The sequence below is a fragment of the Cynoglossus semilaevis genome, chromosome 1 (genome assembly GCF_000523025.1).
Source record: "Cynoglossus semilaevis isolate Cse_v1.0 chromosome 1, Cse_v1.0, whole genome shotgun sequence".
NCBI classification, from domain to species: Eukaryota; Metazoa; Chordata; class Actinopteri; order Pleuronectiformes; family Cynoglossidae; genus Cynoglossus; species Cynoglossus semilaevis.
The window spans coordinates 21203480-21222292 of record NC_024307.1 but is presented as its reverse complement, the minus strand read 5'-3'; the positions used below and the strand labels follow the sequence as shown (position 1 = coordinate 21222292).

Below are 18813 nucleotides of genomic sequence, written 5' to 3'. Positions count from 1 at the left end.
AATGCTTTTTGCAGTTCATCTGTTTTTTCTTTTCTTTTTCCTCTGTGGGCAGATGAGTCCTTGTTTCAGCTCGTTTTGGGAGTAGATTCTCACTATATATGATGTGAGGAATCCCCAGGTATCACTGCCATCGTGGCTTTTAATAGCCATTTGGACATAAAAAAAGCATGGCTTTGTAGACATGGTATGTGTGTGTGTGTGTGTGTGTCTGCTTGACTGGCCTGCCAACAGTCCAGATCTGACATTTAAAAATCTCTAGAATCATTCATAGAGGACCATGTGGTGGAAGGCCAGGAGCCCCTCGTGCTCTTCAGTGAGAACACCACCAGTTCAGTCCTAAGCAGTTCTCAGTGTTCCTTATCCAGGCACCCACTCCTCACCCACCCGCCCTGTCCAACAACATGCAGACTGAAGAGACAATTAATGCATGAACACATGAATGGAAGTGTTACCGGGCAGAGTGTACAGTGTGTTAGCCTAACTTAAGACAGCCAGGAACTCAAAGCCAAAACAGTAGCCTAGCAAAAAAGTGTGGAATAATAAACATTATATAAATCACACCAATTCTAACCGACGTCATAGAAATTGTTACATTAGTATACAACCTGGGTGTGTTATTGAAACTACAAACTACACTTCCTTATATGTGAAGAACTTGTTTAAGGGATCGTGTCGACTTGGTGTTGACTTGAGAAGAAAACTCATCGATAGACAGATTAGCAAATGCATTGATACAAAAAGTGTGACAGGATTTGAACGGAAGACTCCAAAAAGGCAGTCATTAGGTTGGAGTGTTGGTTTGTCCAACTTTTGAAATCTCAGGGACTAGCGCCATCATTCTGAAAGAATGAGGTGATAGAAGACAAAATGAACTAGAATGTGATTAGTGGATGAAAACACTGTCCGTATATTTTTATTACTACAAGTTTGAAAGTATTATTTTCTTTTTAAATGATTGTGTATAGTGATTTAACATAAGTACCAACTTTTCTAGATGTGAAGTTTGAAAGAGCGCGCACACCGGGCACGTGTGTGTGTGTGTGATGACAAGGTGGATGTACAATGAAATGATGAAGATCAAAAAGTGACTAATCTACATCTCTCTATCCGTCTCTCTCTCTCTCTCTCTCTCTCTCTGTCTCTCGCTCTCTCTCTCATTGGCTATCTGCCTCCCTCTCTCCTTCCTCTCTGCTCCTCCTCTGCTCTCACATGTGTATCTACCAGTACACTGCACACACTCACAGATACACACACACGTAGTTTACTGACACTTTCACGTTCTTTCGTATAATGACAAAATAACAGGTAAGAGTTCATTTCCTTTTTTAAAAACAAAATAAACATGGTGCTACAAACTTTTAAAAATACTAAAACTTTTCGGACATCCCGTTGGCTTTTGGGGTCCTGTTGAATTTGAAAGGAGGCCTTGTTGTTCTACCACATTTAGAGTCTACATGTCAGCAAGTTACAAATAAGTCAATGTCTGCAGCTTAAGGAAAGACTCATAGAGGAAAGAGGCATAGAATAATCTAGAACTTTCTAATCTGTGCTTGGAAATCCAAAAGATGTTTTCAAATGTTATCAGCGTGGTTTTGACTTTTACCAAGTTCAATTGTTTTCCACTGACAATCATTATCTTGTGTTCATTTGTATAGAAATCCCTTTGAGTTTGAATTCAGATTTAGTCTGAAATTTCCTCTCCTGAAATGTGTTGACATGTCTTTGTGTGGTTATCTTTCTACGTGTGTTCGCTTTTTAATTCTTAATAATAAATATTGATAATCAGCGTTGTTTTAAGAATTCAGCATTTCAGGTCACATGACTAGAGCAGCAGTGGTCACTGAAACAGACATAAACAGTTTATGTTTTCATTCATTGTCATGGTTTTGTTGATCTGTCTTACTGAGGTTTTTCCACATTTGTTTTTTCTCTATTCAAACCAGCCTAAATGGTGGAACCACATTAGAACAGAGCACTGATGTGATTCCTCCTTTGGTTCCATCACCTCCATGGCCACCATCACTCACTGGTGGGAGAAAGTAGAGATACATATTTGCTTCTGCACCAACTATGAAATCAAAATAATGATCAATTTCCGGTCAACCAGATTGGTGTCACAATCACTGTTTGATCCCGTTAAATCCTCGATATTTTCCTTCACACGATGAACAATGACATGAGGAAACTGAGGTTGATGGAAATGTAGAACAATTCAAAGTTGTTCAATCAGAGACAACAGTGATGAACAGAACAGCACTCGAAGAAATGTTCCATTCCATCTTCAACAGGCGCTGAACAGAACAGCTGCAGCATCGCTGCAGCATCGCTGCTCCACTTTAACACACTAACGGTGCATCACGGCTGATGCTGTGGAAATGACATCACGTTAGCATTATTGGACAGTTTCTTTCAATGTCTTTCTTAACACGTTTTTTATTTGCATTTGAATTGTTTTGGTGAGGAAATGAAATGTGTCCTGGTGATTAAAGGATTGCTGGTTCTAATCCTAGGCCTGTCAGTGTAGCGGTGTGTGGAAGTACCAAAGACCGTCTTGCACCCTGCTCCTCTGCCATTGGATTGGTTCAATGTAGAATCTATATGTGCGTGTATACAACCATAACCACCAGAGCTCCTTCCATTAAACCAGGCGTGGGCAAACATTTGGACTCACAGGCCACAATGGGTCCTAATATTTGACACGGGGGCCGGGTCAGGAGCAGATAGATGGAGCGTTCATGTGAACTAAGATAAATGACCCATAAAAGTCAGGCATAAAAGCTAAATGCTAAAATGCTTTTAGCCTTTTGTACACCATTTAATGAGGGCGCTGTAGAGAAAAGGCAGAAATATAATGATAATATAAATTAATAATATAATTTGGACAAGTTTGACTGGCCGGATTAAAAAGCCAAATGGGCCGTAGTTTGCCCATGCCTCCATTAAACAGACATAAATACCAGAAAGCACGATCTTATTAGGCATAAAGCATAATAAATATTTAATAAAAAAATAAAAAGATATATTCACTAATATTTGAATTGACGTACCATCAGAAATAAGTGTTTAAAGTAAAAATGAAGAGAAAATACTGATACATGACCAGGCCAATATAATAATGATGAAACATTATAACATTTAGGACACACAACTGCAAAAAGCTGAGTGCGACACTACCTTTGTTTAGAACACGTTCAACTAACCTCAGAGAATGAAAAGAAACAAAGGCCTGACGTCGGTCAGAGCGGTAGAAGAGAACAATTCAAAGCATGAATATTCACCAGGCTGGACCTTTGTCAGAACAGAATTAGGACAGGAGTCTCTGAGAAATCACTGGTAGAAACAACATTAAGCCAGGCGCCTCAACTCAAAAACCGTTTTCTTTTCTTTTCAACTCAAATTGTGCCTTGCCATGTGTGTATTGATTGCATCAGGACTTCCAAGTTGGATGCACCCTAATCTGATGCAATGCAAATTAATACAAATCGGACCATCGTCTGCGTAACATTGGAAAGATACGCCATGTTTTCTCAGAATAGTCACTAAAATAAAAAAAAAGACAAAAGAAGAAAAGTCCAAGAATTTAACCAGTCATTGGTGCGTAAACAAAACCTTTTTTCAGTCTGGTACAACAGAACTAGAGCTGATCTGAGGTTTTAATAAAAATATATTATTTTTATCACAGTTTTTCTGTGATGTGTACAATTGTTTAATTAGAAAACATTTTGTTTGTTTGTTTGTTGAAAAATCGGTCCATCATGAACAAAAACCAAGTTGTTTAGAACATTTTTCAACAACATTTGCACTGATGAACGCTGTATGTTTCTCTAAAGGCATCACTGGACTTCACTTGGCGAAAGTGCCCGAGCACTAAATAAGAATAAAGACATTTTTGTGCATCTATTATCCTATTCAAACATATGTATTCAAAGGTAAATCATTAGTGAAACTTTGGATCTGCAAAGATTTGAATGTTTCTCTTTTACTTTTGAAGGTCCCGTCTCCTCACTATTATGTAAGATTGTACTGTGAGAATGCATCAGTCAAACCATCTTCTATAGAAAAATAAAACCTTCATGTGATGTAAATGCAGTGGTCTAAATGAGGGCAGATATTAATATGTCACATTTTTTTCTCATTTTTCTTTGAATTCTTATAAGTATTTCAAATCCAGCCGCTCGCTTTTACTCGTGACCGTCTCTTTGATAATGGTCAAAATAAGTTTACGCTTCAATCGAGTTTGAAAGTCCAGGCAAAAAAAGCAAAAAAATAAAAGTTTATTGTTTGCCAAAAAAACATTTGCTTAAAGTAATAAAATACTGGAGCAAATAATGAATTTAAATGAATTAAATAACAAAGCGAATAATGAAAAATTTGTTGTTGCTTTATTTTTTTAAATTTTCGGTACGAATATTTTATCAAATGGACAATATAACATCGTAATGTAATGCGCTATTGTATTTAACATTATTTCACTAGGTCTTGTAATAACTCATTTTCATTGGATTCCTTTGGACTTTATGCAAAGCTAATTCAGAATTGCAGTGTAAACACCTACCAGAGTGTTTTCCCTGTTTTTCCTTGTGCTGTAAACTGACTTCTCTGTTTTTGGTGGTTTATATTGCAGACAAAAATGAAAAAAATGAAAATGAAAATAAAAAAAAAATTATTTGCAAAATTTACGTTTTTGCACAATTCAGTGTCCAATACATTACAAAAGAAAAACAAAAAATGACATCAGAGACACATGTCCCTTTGATTGTTTTGTATGAAATTGATTAAAACAGATTAATCGGTTCATAAAAAACAAACAAAAACTCATCCATGTATGCATTAACAAATGTAACAGAGACACACTGAGTTTATTAACCAAATGAATTCTCCTGAGCTGTACTGTGACCTGTTCTAATCTAATATCTTCTGTTCGTGTCTTATTTTTCCAGCGATCTGCTCAGGCGGAGTGACGTCTCAGGAGAAAAAAGTCCAGAACGCTCGTCTCTTTCCCCCTCCTCTGCTCCGGAGGGTTTTTATGGTAAATCTGAAAGAAAAACAGAGAAGCGTTTTCCCCGGTTCGTACACCTCTACACTCCTGTTTCCTCTCACATCCTCTCATTTAAGAATTTCTTTTCGGCTTTTTTTTCTGACACATGAGTTCATGCACCTTTAAACACACGGCAGAATGTGCTTTTTTTCTGTGAAAATAGGTAATTAGGATGATCATTTAAAACAATAAAACACCGTCCTGTTCAGATCCAGGGCTGCTGATTTCATTTTGATTCACATCAGTAACATTTAATGCAACAATAAACAAATGATTAAATAAAAACAAAGATAAACCTAGAAGACACCTTAAATTCCACCTTAAATCACTGATAAGGTCACTGACACAGGTTATTTAAGGCGGGAGTACTGTGCATACTGTATGCACTTGTGTGGAGGATGCATTCGTCACATACTCCAATGACTTAATATTACTGCTGTCACAACTAACTCTTTAATAATGTTTAATAAATGTTGAAACTAAGTTTGTTTTTAACGCATGTGTACTGCACACTATATATCCAATCGTTGTATCATCCATCCACTCATTCATACTCTAACACGCACACTGCAGAAAAAGAGTTTTGATTTCATTGAAACGCTTCGAGATCAAAATTACAAGTCAATACCCAACATGTGTTTTAGGGCACATACGGAGTACAGGACGTTAGGGCTACAGTCTACAGCTGACCAACTGTCCAATGGATTGTGAGGGACATTAGACGTATTAATAACATTGAGAAAGCTTCACCCAAGTTTAACAAAGCAACTCTTGCCCCGTTCTACAACTACACAAGATACACAGTTATGACAGTTAGTCCACCAACTCTGTAAAGCAACACTTTTACTGTATAGTTACCGTATATCATTTTTCAATAAAACTCATTCTAAACTATTCTAAACTAACTATCTCAAACAATCATGATTAACTGTGATTAATTAAAACTGGGAATAATTCAGGCTAGTCGTGAATAATCTGTGGATGACCTTTGACTAATATGATGAAAAAATTAATATAAAATATTTCATAGATCTGTGACTCATTATAAAACATGTGTCTATCAAACCCTGAGAGCGTCATCAACCGCCAACAGTGACAGTGTTACTTACAGCAATTCATCTCAGCCCAGTTTAACTCTATCAAATGAAACTATGATAAACGCTGTGAACAGGAATAAAAACCTCCGGCATTAGACAACAGGAAAAAAAAAAGATGAAATGATAGCATACAGAGATGCGTCAAAGCTTAAGCCCTAGATCAGCCGTACGATTTACTGAAGCGACTCACCCTCTCCAGTACTAAAGCCCCTTTTTCTGAATGTAGCAATAACTACACAGACCAAATCTCATCCTTAACAGGATCGTTTCTGGGTCCGTATTAGCCCGGGACTTTTCAATGAAATACTGCAAGCATCATTTTGCTTTGCTACTGGTTATGAATTCAATTTTTGTAGTACTCTTAATATAAATACCATAGTATTTAAAGTATTTAAATCCTGCTCACATTTTTTATACAGATAAAAAAAAAACTGCTGCTGATGAACTCAGGCCCCAGTACAAAGATGGTGTGTGTGTGTGTGACCACAGATCACAGAACAATGATATGAGTATGAAAATCTAATTTAAAAAGGCAAAAATTAATATTTAGCCCTCCCTTCTTTTTAGTTTTTGCATGTGTGGCGGATGGATGAGTAGGTGGGCCGCTCGTTGTTTAGAGGGTTCCCTGAACCTCACCGTTTGTCGCTATCTTCCTTCCTGTTTCATTCTCTCTCTCTCTCTCTCTCTCTCTCTCTCTCTCTCTCTCTTCCTGTCAGCTGACTCAGTCAGAGAATCTTGATCTGGTAAACATCTACGGGCCCACCCACGCACATACGCACATACGCACATACACACATTCACCAAATGAGCTTCATGCAGCCCCACATAAATGTGTACACAAGGGTCAGATACAGGCCAGATCCCAAGGATGACCCTCAAATGCTGCAGGTCGGACGTTTTAAATTTGCACTTCACAAGAAAATAAACGTTCACCTCTCTGTCCTACAGGAGAGACCTTTTAGATATATATATATATATATATATTTTATGTCATATTTAACACTGGACTTTTCAAAAACGTTATGTATGGTTATATATCATCTATATGTTAGCTCCAGTACAGAACGGTCAGACTGCAAATATTTATTTTAAGTGTTTCTTTGTCATGTTACCTATTCATCCAAGTGCTTCATGTGGAATGTAAATCATGTGTAAAAATGTTTTTAATTGGATTTGAATGTGTTGTGTTTCTGTTCACAGAAACGTTCAAGTAAAGGTTAACCAACTAAATATATACACTGTTACACTTTGAAAACTCAAAGAAAAAAAACGCACAGGAAATGAGAGCGATCACCAAAACGCTAACAGCGTATGAGAAAACGTGAAGTCGTAGCCGAGAGATTAAACTGTAACAGGAAAAAAAAAAAGTAAAAAAGGACAAAGTTTGGTGCTGCGACAAAAAAGAAAAGACAGAGAGTTGGTGAAGGGAGGCAGAGAGATAAAGATAGCTTAAGGAGGGAGATCCGTCAGTGCTTGTTTCCTCAGGATGTGGTTACCACGACGACAAAAAAGCAGTAACATCACTGGTCTCTAATGACACCTGTGAACGCGTTTGTGTGCCTTTGTGCATGAGTGTGTGTATGTGTGTGTGTGTAAGTGTGAAATTTGAGGTGTGTGTGATAATGTTTACATGTGCTCTTGTGAGTTAGTTGATGAGTTGACTTGTGTGTGTGTGTGTGTGTGTGTAAGAAGGGGAGTTTGTAAAGGCAAAGTTAAAGGTTGACAAGCTTTTCTGAGTGACAGAGCAGCAAAAAGTCAGGAAAGAATCATGAAGAACAGTCGAAGAGCAACAATCCGAACCAGAAAAGAACTGAGGACAAACATGTGTGAGAAGGAAATCAAAAGCCAAGGACTGGTAAAGACAAAGCCTCAGAGCGTATACAGTGTATCTGTCTTCATCTCATCTCTCGTCGTTCTTTCTTTCTCTTTCTGACTCACTTGTTTTCCTCCATGCAGCAGAATGTGGTTTCAAGTAGAAACACCACCTCTGTTTAAAAGTAACATGTTGGCGACACAGTACTGTTAATGTGTTTCTCTCAGTTCTCATTAACCTTATAAAAAAAAAGTGTTTTATTTTTGACGACAGTGAAAAAAAAGTTGACCCAGAAAACATTTTAGAGACAGACCATCCTTTGATGGTCTGTCTCTCTTACCTTCAGGTGTTTGTGTTCCTCATGACCAGGAACTTTCTTGCAAAAAACGGACAACAACTGCAGAACTTTAACTTAAACAGCCGTATGGTTTATTTTTTAGATAAATGTAATGTAGCGACTTTTTATATGTGGCTCATCTGCAGACATGGGTCTCACACACAAATGTCGGCTACGCTCAGGGTTTTTACAGTTGCCCAAAATTCGATTGTGTTCACATTTTTTTTTTACAAGTATAATAAACCTTTTTAAATGGAAATAAGCACCTTGTAGAAAATAGAGTTTCAGCAAAATGCTTACATTTATAATGACTTAGGAACAGATTAATGAATCATAACGACATTTATAGAATTTACAACCGCTGCAGGACAGAATTCATTTCAAACAGGTAAATATTGAGTGGCTACTTCATGGAACATTTATTTTAAAAACACCTTCTGTTTAAAATATAAAACTAGTACTTTGCCAGTATCACACTACTTACAAGGTTCCTTTGTCCGACCAAGCCATATTTTACAATCTTAAATAAATATAAATTCACATTGTTTTGGCTCCCCACAAACTAGTAATGCTGCGGAGTTCTGCTGCGATAGTTAGGATCGCTGGTTTGTTGCTGGTTTTCACTTTCATTATGTTTCTTCCTTTTCTGTGCAGTCAAACTAGCCAACACAAACAAACATGGAGGACCTTTCATGCACCTTCTCCAACCTCCACCACCATCACAGTCATCCGTCTTTCCACCAGAACTTAGCCGACCTCCAGAGCGCCGAGCTGGGATATCAGCCTGCCATGGAGTCCCTGGAGCAGTGTGTGAGTCGAGGTGAAGACACAGCATCCACCGCGTCCTTTCCAACTTTAAGCAGCTCATCGGGGGTTCGAAGAAGAAGCAGCGCTGATGACAGAGGATTCCATACTCCAAGTGTTACCAGTGTGGATGGTGATGTGAGCATGAGAGGCCATCCTGATAGAAATGGCAGCTTTGGTGGTCATTATGCTGACGTCTGGTTTGGTGCTTGTAAAAAAGAAAAGGATTGGGACGTTTTTCAGAGCTGTGAAAGCCCAGTAGATGGCCTTCATGATACGAGGGATGGCTATAGCATTACAAATGGCGGGTCCTACTCCCTGAACTATGGCACCCGGGACGCACTCAGGCGTAAACTCAGTGGAAATGATTATAGTTATTCCCAGGTCAGCGGTGATGCTAAAAGAGAAACATTCCACCAGACTGATGCTAACTTGAACCATTGCTCTAACAGCAAAGGATCTGCAGGAACCTTCAGTGACTGCAGTGGTGATTACTGTAGGAGAAATTCAAGAGGGAGTGATTATTATGTAGAACCAGAAGAAGACTACAGCGCCAACTGTGGCTCAGGAAAAGAGCGTAATCAAGCTGCCGATGTTGATGTTCAGTGGCTCAATGTCTCCCATTTGAGTCGAACAGAAGGTAGATCTAGACGAGAAGGAGACCCGGGTCCTCCACCTATTCACAGTAGCATTGGGACGTACACTCAGAAGCTCGACTCCTTCTCTGAGGCTTTCCTCTCTCAACGAAAGAGAAGATTTCCAGTGATTTCCAGTGGAGAGTCCTCAGAACAGAGCTGGAAATCCGGACCAGGGAACGGAGAAATTCCCATGGCGGTGAAGTCCAGATACAACTGCGGATTTGATTCACACTCCTACTCTCCCTCCTCTTTCTACTCTTCATCAGGCCATGTCTCTCTCCCCTCTTTCCCCTCTCCTCCTTCCTCATCACACATCATGTCTTCAGTTCTCAGCCCGCCTCCCACACCTCACCCGCCACCTTCTCATTCCCCACCCAAAATGGACTCTCCTATTTCATTTGGAGGAAATGGACATCCTTTGGCCCAGGAGGAAGAATCCTTCAGTACACTGCAGTTTTTCAATACCCATCTTCAGGCTCTCCCACCTGTTGTGTCCTCTGGAATGTTATGGAAGTTCCCACTGCTGCCCCACTGTTTTCCACAGTCCCCTGGTGACCCCGGCAGCAATGAGAACAACATGAGATCTCCCCATGACGTTGATTATGGTAATAATACATGTAAAGTATCATGAACTCCAGTTTTGTGACTAGTAGCAGGAACAATACTACATTTGAATTATTTGTTGAAGCTTTTGTACCCAGCATCAGCACAAAGTTCCCTTTTTTTATTATTGCTGTGCCTTCTGTTTGTCTTCCAGTCCAGCATGACATCCTCCAGTCTCCTGATTCACTCCTCACCTCATCAACTCACCAAATGTCCTCCCACATTCAGCCCACGGTGCTCTCTCCCATGAATACATCACTGCGCATGTCCTGTCCTCCTCTTCCTCTTCAGTCTCCTCCTCCTCACCTTTTGAGCCTACACAGTGATGCAGCAGAAAAGACAGCTCCTTACACTGTGACCCAGAAAGTCAAGAATGGCCAAGCCACACCGAACCAGTCACAGCCACAGGTAGAACAAAACACATCTGCTTTTTACTAACAAGAAGAAACAGAAAATACAACTTTTTTAGGAGGAAAGACAGGCTTGTAAGTAAGTAAAGACTAAAAAGTGATTTGTGTGTTGTTGTCTACGTACCTAAAAAGGAAACATCCATTGGCTTTGACATATGAAGTGAAACTGGTCGACTGCCGTCATAATTTAGAGAGGTGTCTCAGAGAATTTCGATTGTTGGTAAACACAGTAAGGAGGGAAAATCTCATATCATCATCTCATTTGGTTGGCTTGCTGGTAACCATTATAATTGGACTGCAGGCCTATTGGCAGTAATGCATTTAGAAATAATATATTTTTTCTCATTTCCTCCTATTCAATGAATACTTAATTATATTCCTGCATAGCAAAATATATGTGATGATGTCACTTGTGTAGTTGTACATCTTGGTCACATACGGGCCACATATTGGCCATACTACTGTATGTTGTAGGCTAAAAGAGGTCTGAAAAAACCTCAAACTGCCCCAGATATGGTCAGTGTTAACACTCTACCATAAACAGAGGCCAAAAATGGTCTACAACTGTTCACACCTCAATTTTTACTGAGTCAGAAGAAAGACTGCACCACTGCGTAGCTGCCAGAAGGGGGTCTACTTCTGCGTTCCATCTATAGCAGGGGTGTCAAATTTATTTCCACCAGGGGGCCACATCGGCAATACAGTTCTCCTTGAAGGGCCGGTTGTAGCTGGATAACTGTATAGCTCAAGGGTCCCCAAACCCCGGTCCGTGGACCAATACCAGTCCATAGGTCATTTGGTACCGGGCAGTAGGACACAGTAAAAAATGTACTTAATTTTTACTAATGTACTTTATTCAAGGAAAATCCAATCAAATCCATTTACTGTCTTTATTTAAAGATAATCTGGTAATAACAGGTAACAGGTGGTACTGGCTGAAAAAAGGTCAGGGACCACTGGTATAGATGTAACTACTTCATAACAGACTAAAACAGGTTTCTGCAATTGATTATTTATTCAAGCTGCAAATATTGTTCATTGCAATTGTAATAAAAAAAACTTGGACCATGCTGAATGCTTTTTAAGCTCTGGCGGGCCACACAAAATAGCTTGGCAAGCCACATTTGGCCCCTGGGCCTTGAGTTTGACACATATGATCTATAGTGTTGCATTTCTGCAGTTTCACATTTTGAAAGTACAACATTGTTTAAAGAAATTGTAATATTTCATAGTATTTCTTCAAAAAATGTGAACCATTTTGGCTCAGACTGAATTCTTCAGCCTCCAAAATGTACTTTGTTCTCGCATATTGTTTCAAGACAGTTCGATGTTTTTTATTCCTACAGCAACAATCAGCAACTTCCATATACACTGGAACTCCCTTTCCCAGTGTCATTCACTCCAACAGAGGTCAGAAAAGGGGCCACTACACTCCCCGGCCCCTTCTTAATCCACTCCGCCAAGGGACAGGGCTGTTCTCCTCCTTATCTCTGCCCCGTCATGAAGATGATTACACAGCATTTGATGCAGAGGAAGAGGAATGTGGTGTGACACCGTGAGTAATTACTGGAGACTACGAAGAAACTAAACATTGTGGAAGACAAAGCAATCCATACATATTTTTTTAAATTTTTACTCTTCTGTATTTTTATATTCACTATTCCATTCTGCCTCTTTCTTCTTCTCTTTAACCAGGTGTGTCAATGTAGGTCATCAGTTCCAGGCAGAGCTCCCTCCTCCACGTTTAGTTGAAAGCGACGTGTCAGTCATAGACGTACCCGTCCAGGAATCCTCGAGAGAACAGCTGCTTTGGAAACCATGGGAGGAGCTGGAGGAGAGTCACAACTTACACAACCAAGGTAAGTGTCATGCCTAGATGCATGTTTCCACTCTGAGGTCAGTGTAATGATGTAACACAGTAGATTAGATGCAGGATTGTCATCTTCATAATCAGACTGAAACTGAAAAATATAATGTATATGTTATTACTAGGTTTTTATTCATATAAGGTGTTTTTTTTTTTTACATTATTTTAAAATAATAACCTGTTTGTGTGCACAGTGGAGAAGCTGATGTCATTGTGCAGTTCGAGTTGTTTACCAGGAGGGGGCAGTAACACAGAGCTGGCTCTGCACTGTTTGCACTCCTGCCATGGGGACATGATGGTCAGAGTCCTTTCTTTATGTTCTTTCTCTCTTTTATTCCCTTTTCCTTTATTTATTGTTTCATTGTTTTCTTTTTTGTTTGTTTGTTTGTTTGTTTGTTTTTTCCTTTCTTTCTTCCTTTCCTTCTTTCTTTCTTTCTTTCTTTCTTTCTTTCTTTCTTTCTTTCTTTCTTTCTTTCTTTCTTTCTTTCTTTCTTTCTTTCTTTCTTTCTTTCTTTCTTTCTTCCTTCCTTTCTCTCGCTCTTTCTTTCTTTCTTCCTTTCTTTCTCTCGCTCTTTCTTTTTTCTTTCTTTCTTTCTCTCTTTTCTTTCTTTTTTCTCTACCTAATTAAATTAAATTTAAATTCCTTCCATATGTATTCCTTCTCTTCAGGCCACATTGGAGATGCTGTTGTTCCGGCAGCCCTCACCAGCTGGAGACTACCATTATGCCGGTAACCTAAATATCATGCAGCTATTAAAGGCATTTTTCAAATAGTCCATGTGATTACTTAGTAATGTATTAAGTTGTGCATCCACTGAATAATGCTCTGTGTTCCTGTTCGGTCATGTGACATGTCATTTTAATACTTTTAACATTCTTTCCTGGTTATGAGTCAGACCTTGCTGCAAATTTGGATAGCTTAAAATATTCTGATCCTGGAGACAGGTTATTATTTGATGTGTGTTCTTCCTGTTTAAGAGGAAGAAAAGTCTATTGAGACAAAAACCAGTAATTACAACTTTACAGCTTCATCAACAGAAGGAAACACCCCTTTACATATGAAGTTACCCATGTATTGTTATAGGTGGTACTGCTTTATAATGCGTTATACTTTGATGCTTTCATTTAGTTTTTATTTACACAGTGCAAATCGACATTGCTTTCTTTATTAAACATTGCCGTCATCTCATTTGGTTGGCTTGCTGGTAACCATTATGATTGGACTGCAGCCCTATTTGTAGTAATGCAGTTAGAAATAGTATATTTTTTTCTCATTTCCTCCTATTCAACAAATACTTAATTATATTCCTGCATAGCAAAATATTTGTGATGATGTCACTTGTGTAGTTGTACATCTTGGTCACATACGGGCCACATATTGGCCATACTACTGTATGTTGTAGGCTAAAAGAGGTCTGAAAAAACCTCAAACTGCCCCAGATATGGTCAGTGTTAACACTCTACCATAAACAGAGGCCAAAAATGGAGAAAAGAAAAGTCTAGAAGGCTATTTTCTGTTCAGCTTTTATAAACCTACTTTCTGAACATAATTTACCACAATCCTGTCACATATAATGAAAATATTGTTTTATATTGCTATAGTATTTTTGTTGTTTTGTGGAAGACGATTGTCTTTGATTGTCCCAGCATTCAAAGAGCCTTCCATCTCAATACTGACCCCCTAAGTTAGTCCAGTTCTCCTTTGCTAATTCCAAACTTCCCCGCTCTCTTTTGTGAATGTGGGATGACCTGAAGTCACATGATCACAGTCACCCGTCTTATTTTCATTCACATATGTTTTCTGTCAGTTGCTCTAATTCCTTATCCATATTTCACTGCCAGTGGTAGCGTTTGGTATTAGTATAGAAAACAAAAGTTTGATATTTGTTTTCATCATTTGTCATGTCCTCTCTGCCCTTCCCCCAACTCTTTCTCCCTCTCTCTGCAGGGAGTGACTTTTGGACAGACACTGAAAAGAGTGTCTTCTCTGAAGCACTTAAATCTAATGGAAAGGACTTTTCACATATACAAAAAAGGGTAGGACAATAAGTTGTGCTTTGCCAGTTTGTCTGCCATGCTTTTCACACCTGTGGCTTAGTGGTTAAGGAAGCGGACTTGGGTTCGGAAGCCTTCAGTTTCGAGTCCACCAGCTGCCAAGTTATCACTGAGGTGCTGGCACCGTCCCCACACACTGCTCCCTGGGGGTTAAAGCTGCCCTCTGTTCACTTTGGTGATGGGTTAAAAGCAGAGGTCACATTTGGTTGTGTGCAGTGTCAAAATGACAACTAGTTCACTTTCCTTCCTTCCACCTGCACAGCCAGTATATACAACAAATGCAAACACTCTGCTGAAAGTATACAAACGTGAATTCAAAAGTCACCAAGGCACCAGTGTCTGTGTGAGTCTACCATTGCTCTCTTTCCGTGTGTCGTTGCTCAGTGGTGAGGCTACATTTCCTCAGGTGCAGTGTATTACTGTTTCTGTTTGTGCTTTTTACTACACCCATTTGACTCCCGGTGTCTCACCAGTCACTGCATGACTCACCCCGGTCCCTTCAAAGCAAGATTCTTTGCAAGTGTTGCTACAAATTCACTTTAAAGATTGGTAGCCTGCTTTAATCAAACCCTGCTCGTCCAAAACAACCAGGGAGTATGGAGGTCATCTCATTGAACACATTGGCCTCAGAGCAGACAGAGTGTATAATTCATGTGTGTTGTTACACTCATCTTACACAGTGTTAAAGTAATTACTTTGCAACCAATGGTTGGATAGTCACACACTGACAGTTTTATTTGCAGTACTTTACCTTCTGGGGTTTGAGTTTTGGGAGCAAGTTATACAGGTTTCTTTCCAAACACAGAGTATGTGAATACTTTACCTCTGCTTTTAATTATATTCAGTTTTATTTCTGTTCATCGTGACTTCGTGCATGAGGAAACTTCACTGAGAAAATCTATGTAACTGCCCTTGCATATGTGTGTGTTTGCAGGTAAGAACAAAGACTGTGAGCCAGTGCATTGAGTTTTACTACCTGAGCAGGAAGCTTCTGGACAAGCAGAAGAAACTGAGGGAGGAGAACGTGGACAAAGAGTTGGGGCAGCAGAAAAGTGTAAGAATGTATTTTTCACTCCATCCTCGTGGCACACTTTTTTTTTTTTTCACTCCATCCTCGTGGCACACTTACGTGCCTTACTCTCTTTCTGTTTCTTGTTCAGCGGCGTTTGCTCAGCCTTACTGAGTCATGCAAAGCTGTTAAGATAATAGAAACTGATAGACCAAGGTTGTTTGTGCTTTACTCTATCAGCAATGCCGTGTTTGCTTTGTCTTGTGAATTCAGCTTGTACTGCTTTGCCATCCAGTGTGCGGAATGCAGCTTAACCACTCAGTCTCAGCATGTCAGCTTTTGATTGGTACTGGTTTCACAGGTGACGCCCGTTTGTCAGCCAGTGGACCGGCAGTTTACTTTGGTGGAGGCGGGCTCTGTGCCCCCATTGGCCAGTTTCTTCCCCTGTAAGATCTGTGGCAAGTGAGTGAAACAAGACCAACTAGCTGAATCAACAACATACACTGGTTTCTCTGATTGGCCTTGGGGCAAATCAACAGATGGTTTTCATCTTCAGGTCTATTTTTCACATACAATCTCCTCACTCTCTCTGCAGAATGTTCTACAAAATCAAATCCCGCAACGCTCACATGAAGATCCACCGCCAGCCCCAGGAGGACTGGACTAACCGACGTCTTCAGCATCAGCTGCTGTCTCAGCGCCTGTCCCTTAGCTGTTCCACTAACCTATTGCCCCCCTCAGGCGGCCATTTGCTTCCACCTGAGGTTCCAGCTCTGACTTTTTCCTCTGCCAGCCTTTCTGACACATCAAGTAACACCAGCAACACGGGCAATATCATAACCAATGGAGGCACAGCTGCGCTCAGCAATGTCAATGTCTTAGATCCCAGTACTGCAATCACCTATACCAACATGATACCAACCATTCATGGAATCACCACCATAGATGCCAGTGACTCCAATCAAAGAGATCCCCACAGTGTACCACCTTTCCAGCAGTCATGGGTCTCCTTTGGACACAGTTCCGGTCCTGTGGCCTTTGAATATAACACTGAGGTTAAAGCTGTGACTGTGGGAGAGGAAGAGTCCATCGGTTGGCAGTAGTGCCAAAAAGCATTAGAATCACTGCAGTCTGACACATCAAAAACTGAAAATATATAAATTATATATATATATATATAATACATATATGTATATTTTTTTACTTTCATAAAGCTTTAAAGTAACTTGTTTTTTGTACACTTTACGTCTGAATAAATTGTTAAACATTAAATTTCAAGCTAGTTGGAATTTTTTTTCAGAATATATAGTTAAATATCTGGCCGATCCAATCAAATCTTTACCTTTGAAATTTTTTCTTTTATGCTTTTTGGCATTTATCTCTACTATGCCTATATTTGTAGTCTATATTTTGTAGTCTAGATTGTCCGGTTGATGGTTAAAATGAATGTGTATGTGTGTGTGTGTGAGTAGTTATTTGTTTATTTTTTTTATTTAAGATAGAAAACTGACTTCCATCCCTCACATGCTCACATTTAGTAATTAACCCACTTATGTACCTATCGCCTAATAAACCTTTCTGTAAGGCAGTGATAATTCTTGTACTTTATATATATATTTATGAATGTGGCCTATACATAAATAGTGTTAAAAACCTCTGTGTGAATGTGTAACCACCAAGGTATACAAAATGCGTGTTCCATTCAGTGTTGAGTGTAAAGGTCACAAATGTGTGCAGGTATGTGTGTTTGCTTCTTATCTTTTTATTTCATGCATGTGTGTGTCCTTGGCACATTAATTGAAGTCACAGTCTTGTGTAGATTAGTCATTTACATCTTTAATACGTTTCTGGCTCGGTGGGTTTGGGGGGTTGCTTTTTATAGGTACCATGACATTTCCTCTGTTTTAGCATATACGGTATACATAATGACATTTCCTCTGTTTTAGCATATACAGTCTTATATAGCCAATATTCATCTTTCAAACAATCAGTCTGTCTCTGCTGTGTATAAAATACTGATTAATAGTCACCAGATGTGTTTAGCCTTTACATGCTGCTACACATGCTGTTGATACCTGCATGCTGTTTGTCAGTATGCAGAAATCAGTGCAACCACTATTCTCTGTGTTTTCAGAGAGAGGTAGACAGCACGTAGATAAGAGGGTGAAAGGAGACCAGGTCAATGAGGAGGGAGGGAGGAGTGAGGAAAGAATAAACAGTAGTTACTGAGACCTTTCCCCTTTTCAGATCAGCATCTGTTCACAACCAACCAGCCAATGTGGCCAATAGCGTTTTGAGTTTTTTGCTTTTAGTTTACCGAGTTAAACAAAAACAGATTTTTTTCTACCAAAGTGTGATGCAGTATCCCTATAACAAGTACTAACAGTTTTGCAATGGTGGGGTAGGGTCAGTTCATAGTAGGAGAATAATTACTGAAAACTGCAAAGTGCTATGGAGCACACCTTTAGGTTATTAACCTGAAAGAATGTACTTCCTACTTTCTGTAGTTATACCTTTATAGACTCAGGGTCTTTTGAATGTTAAATTAAAAAAGGGTGGGGGGATTTCTTTTCTAGTTAAACTAAGTCAAAAAATATAGTGGAATTATTTTTGACCCCACGGCACCAAAGGCATTGGCAGTCTGGAGGACATTATGAGGGTAAAGATAGAAATATGCTTGTAAAGTGTTAACCTTTTTGGTTTTGTGTAAAATTGGCCCTAATAATAGTTGGCTACGATGTATATAGTGATGTGTAGTCCTGCCGGTTTTATTTTAATAACTGGGTGTGAGGACTAAACACAGGATGATGTTGCCCCAGCTTGCCCTGCTCTAATTAAGAACTGACTATGACAGATATATCTGCCTGGGCAATTCCTAGACTCCAAATCCACATGTATGACTTGTTCTTTTGAAAATATCCAACCAGTGAAAACAACTATGTTGCACACAAAGCTGCATGTCATTAGAAAGGATTTCTGAGTCAGTGTAAACAGTAACATTTTATCTCTAACATACCATCTCTGTGATGATCAAATAAAGACACTGTGAGCCCATACTTGCGCTGCACTGTTTGCCTGAGGAGCTCAAAGGTCTCTGGCAGGATGAACACAACAAAACCCCCTGCTGCATCATGTGTCTTAC

General features: G+C 39.3%; 1 protein-coding gene across 3 annotated transcripts; it reads left to right on the top strand.

The window, feature by feature from the left end:
* The first annotated feature begins 1217 nt into the window (after positions 1-1217).
* LOC103385106 (uncharacterized) lies at positions 1218-17263 on the top strand. Of its 3 annotated transcripts, none has more exons than XM_025061212.1 (12): positions 1218-1305; positions 4941-5029; positions 8940-10332; positions 10485-10738; positions 12087-12295; positions 12436-12599; positions 12802-12905; positions 13277-13337; positions 14556-14644; positions 15597-15716; positions 16033-16133; positions 16267-17263. In XM_025061212.1, the coding sequence occupies exons 3-12, from the start codon at positions 8964-8966 to the stop codon at positions 16772-16774; spliced, it is 2979 nt and encodes a 992-aa protein (XP_024916980.1). In that variant the 5' UTR covers positions 1218-1305; positions 4941-5029; positions 8940-8963; the 3' UTR covers positions 16775-17263. The 3 variants fall into 3 exon arrangements, with proteins under 3 accessions (XP_024916980.1, XP_024916978.1, XP_016886703.1); XM_025061210.1 differs by having other exon boundaries at positions 4941-5066; XM_017031214.2 differs by lacking the exons at positions 1218-1305; positions 4941-5029 and adding an exon at positions 7276-7990.
* The last annotated feature ends 1550 nt before the right edge of the window (positions 17264-18813 follow it).

What these genes read in the sequence shown, in the direction of transcription:
- LOC103385106 (XM_025061212.1), top strand. Translation starts at nt 8,964, where the DNA reads ATGGAGGACCTTTCATGCACCTTCTCCAACCTCCACCACCATCACAGT. An exon ending in CCTGCCATGGGGACATGATG is followed by an intron (nt 12,906 to 13,276) that starts GTCAGAGTCCTT and finishes CCTTCTCTTCAG; the next exon opens with GCCACATTGGAGATGCTGTT. An exon ending in TTTCACATATACAAAAAAGG is followed by an intron (nt 14,645 to 15,596) that starts GTAGGACAATAA and finishes GTGTGTTTGCAG; the next exon opens with GTAAGAACAAAGACTGTGAG.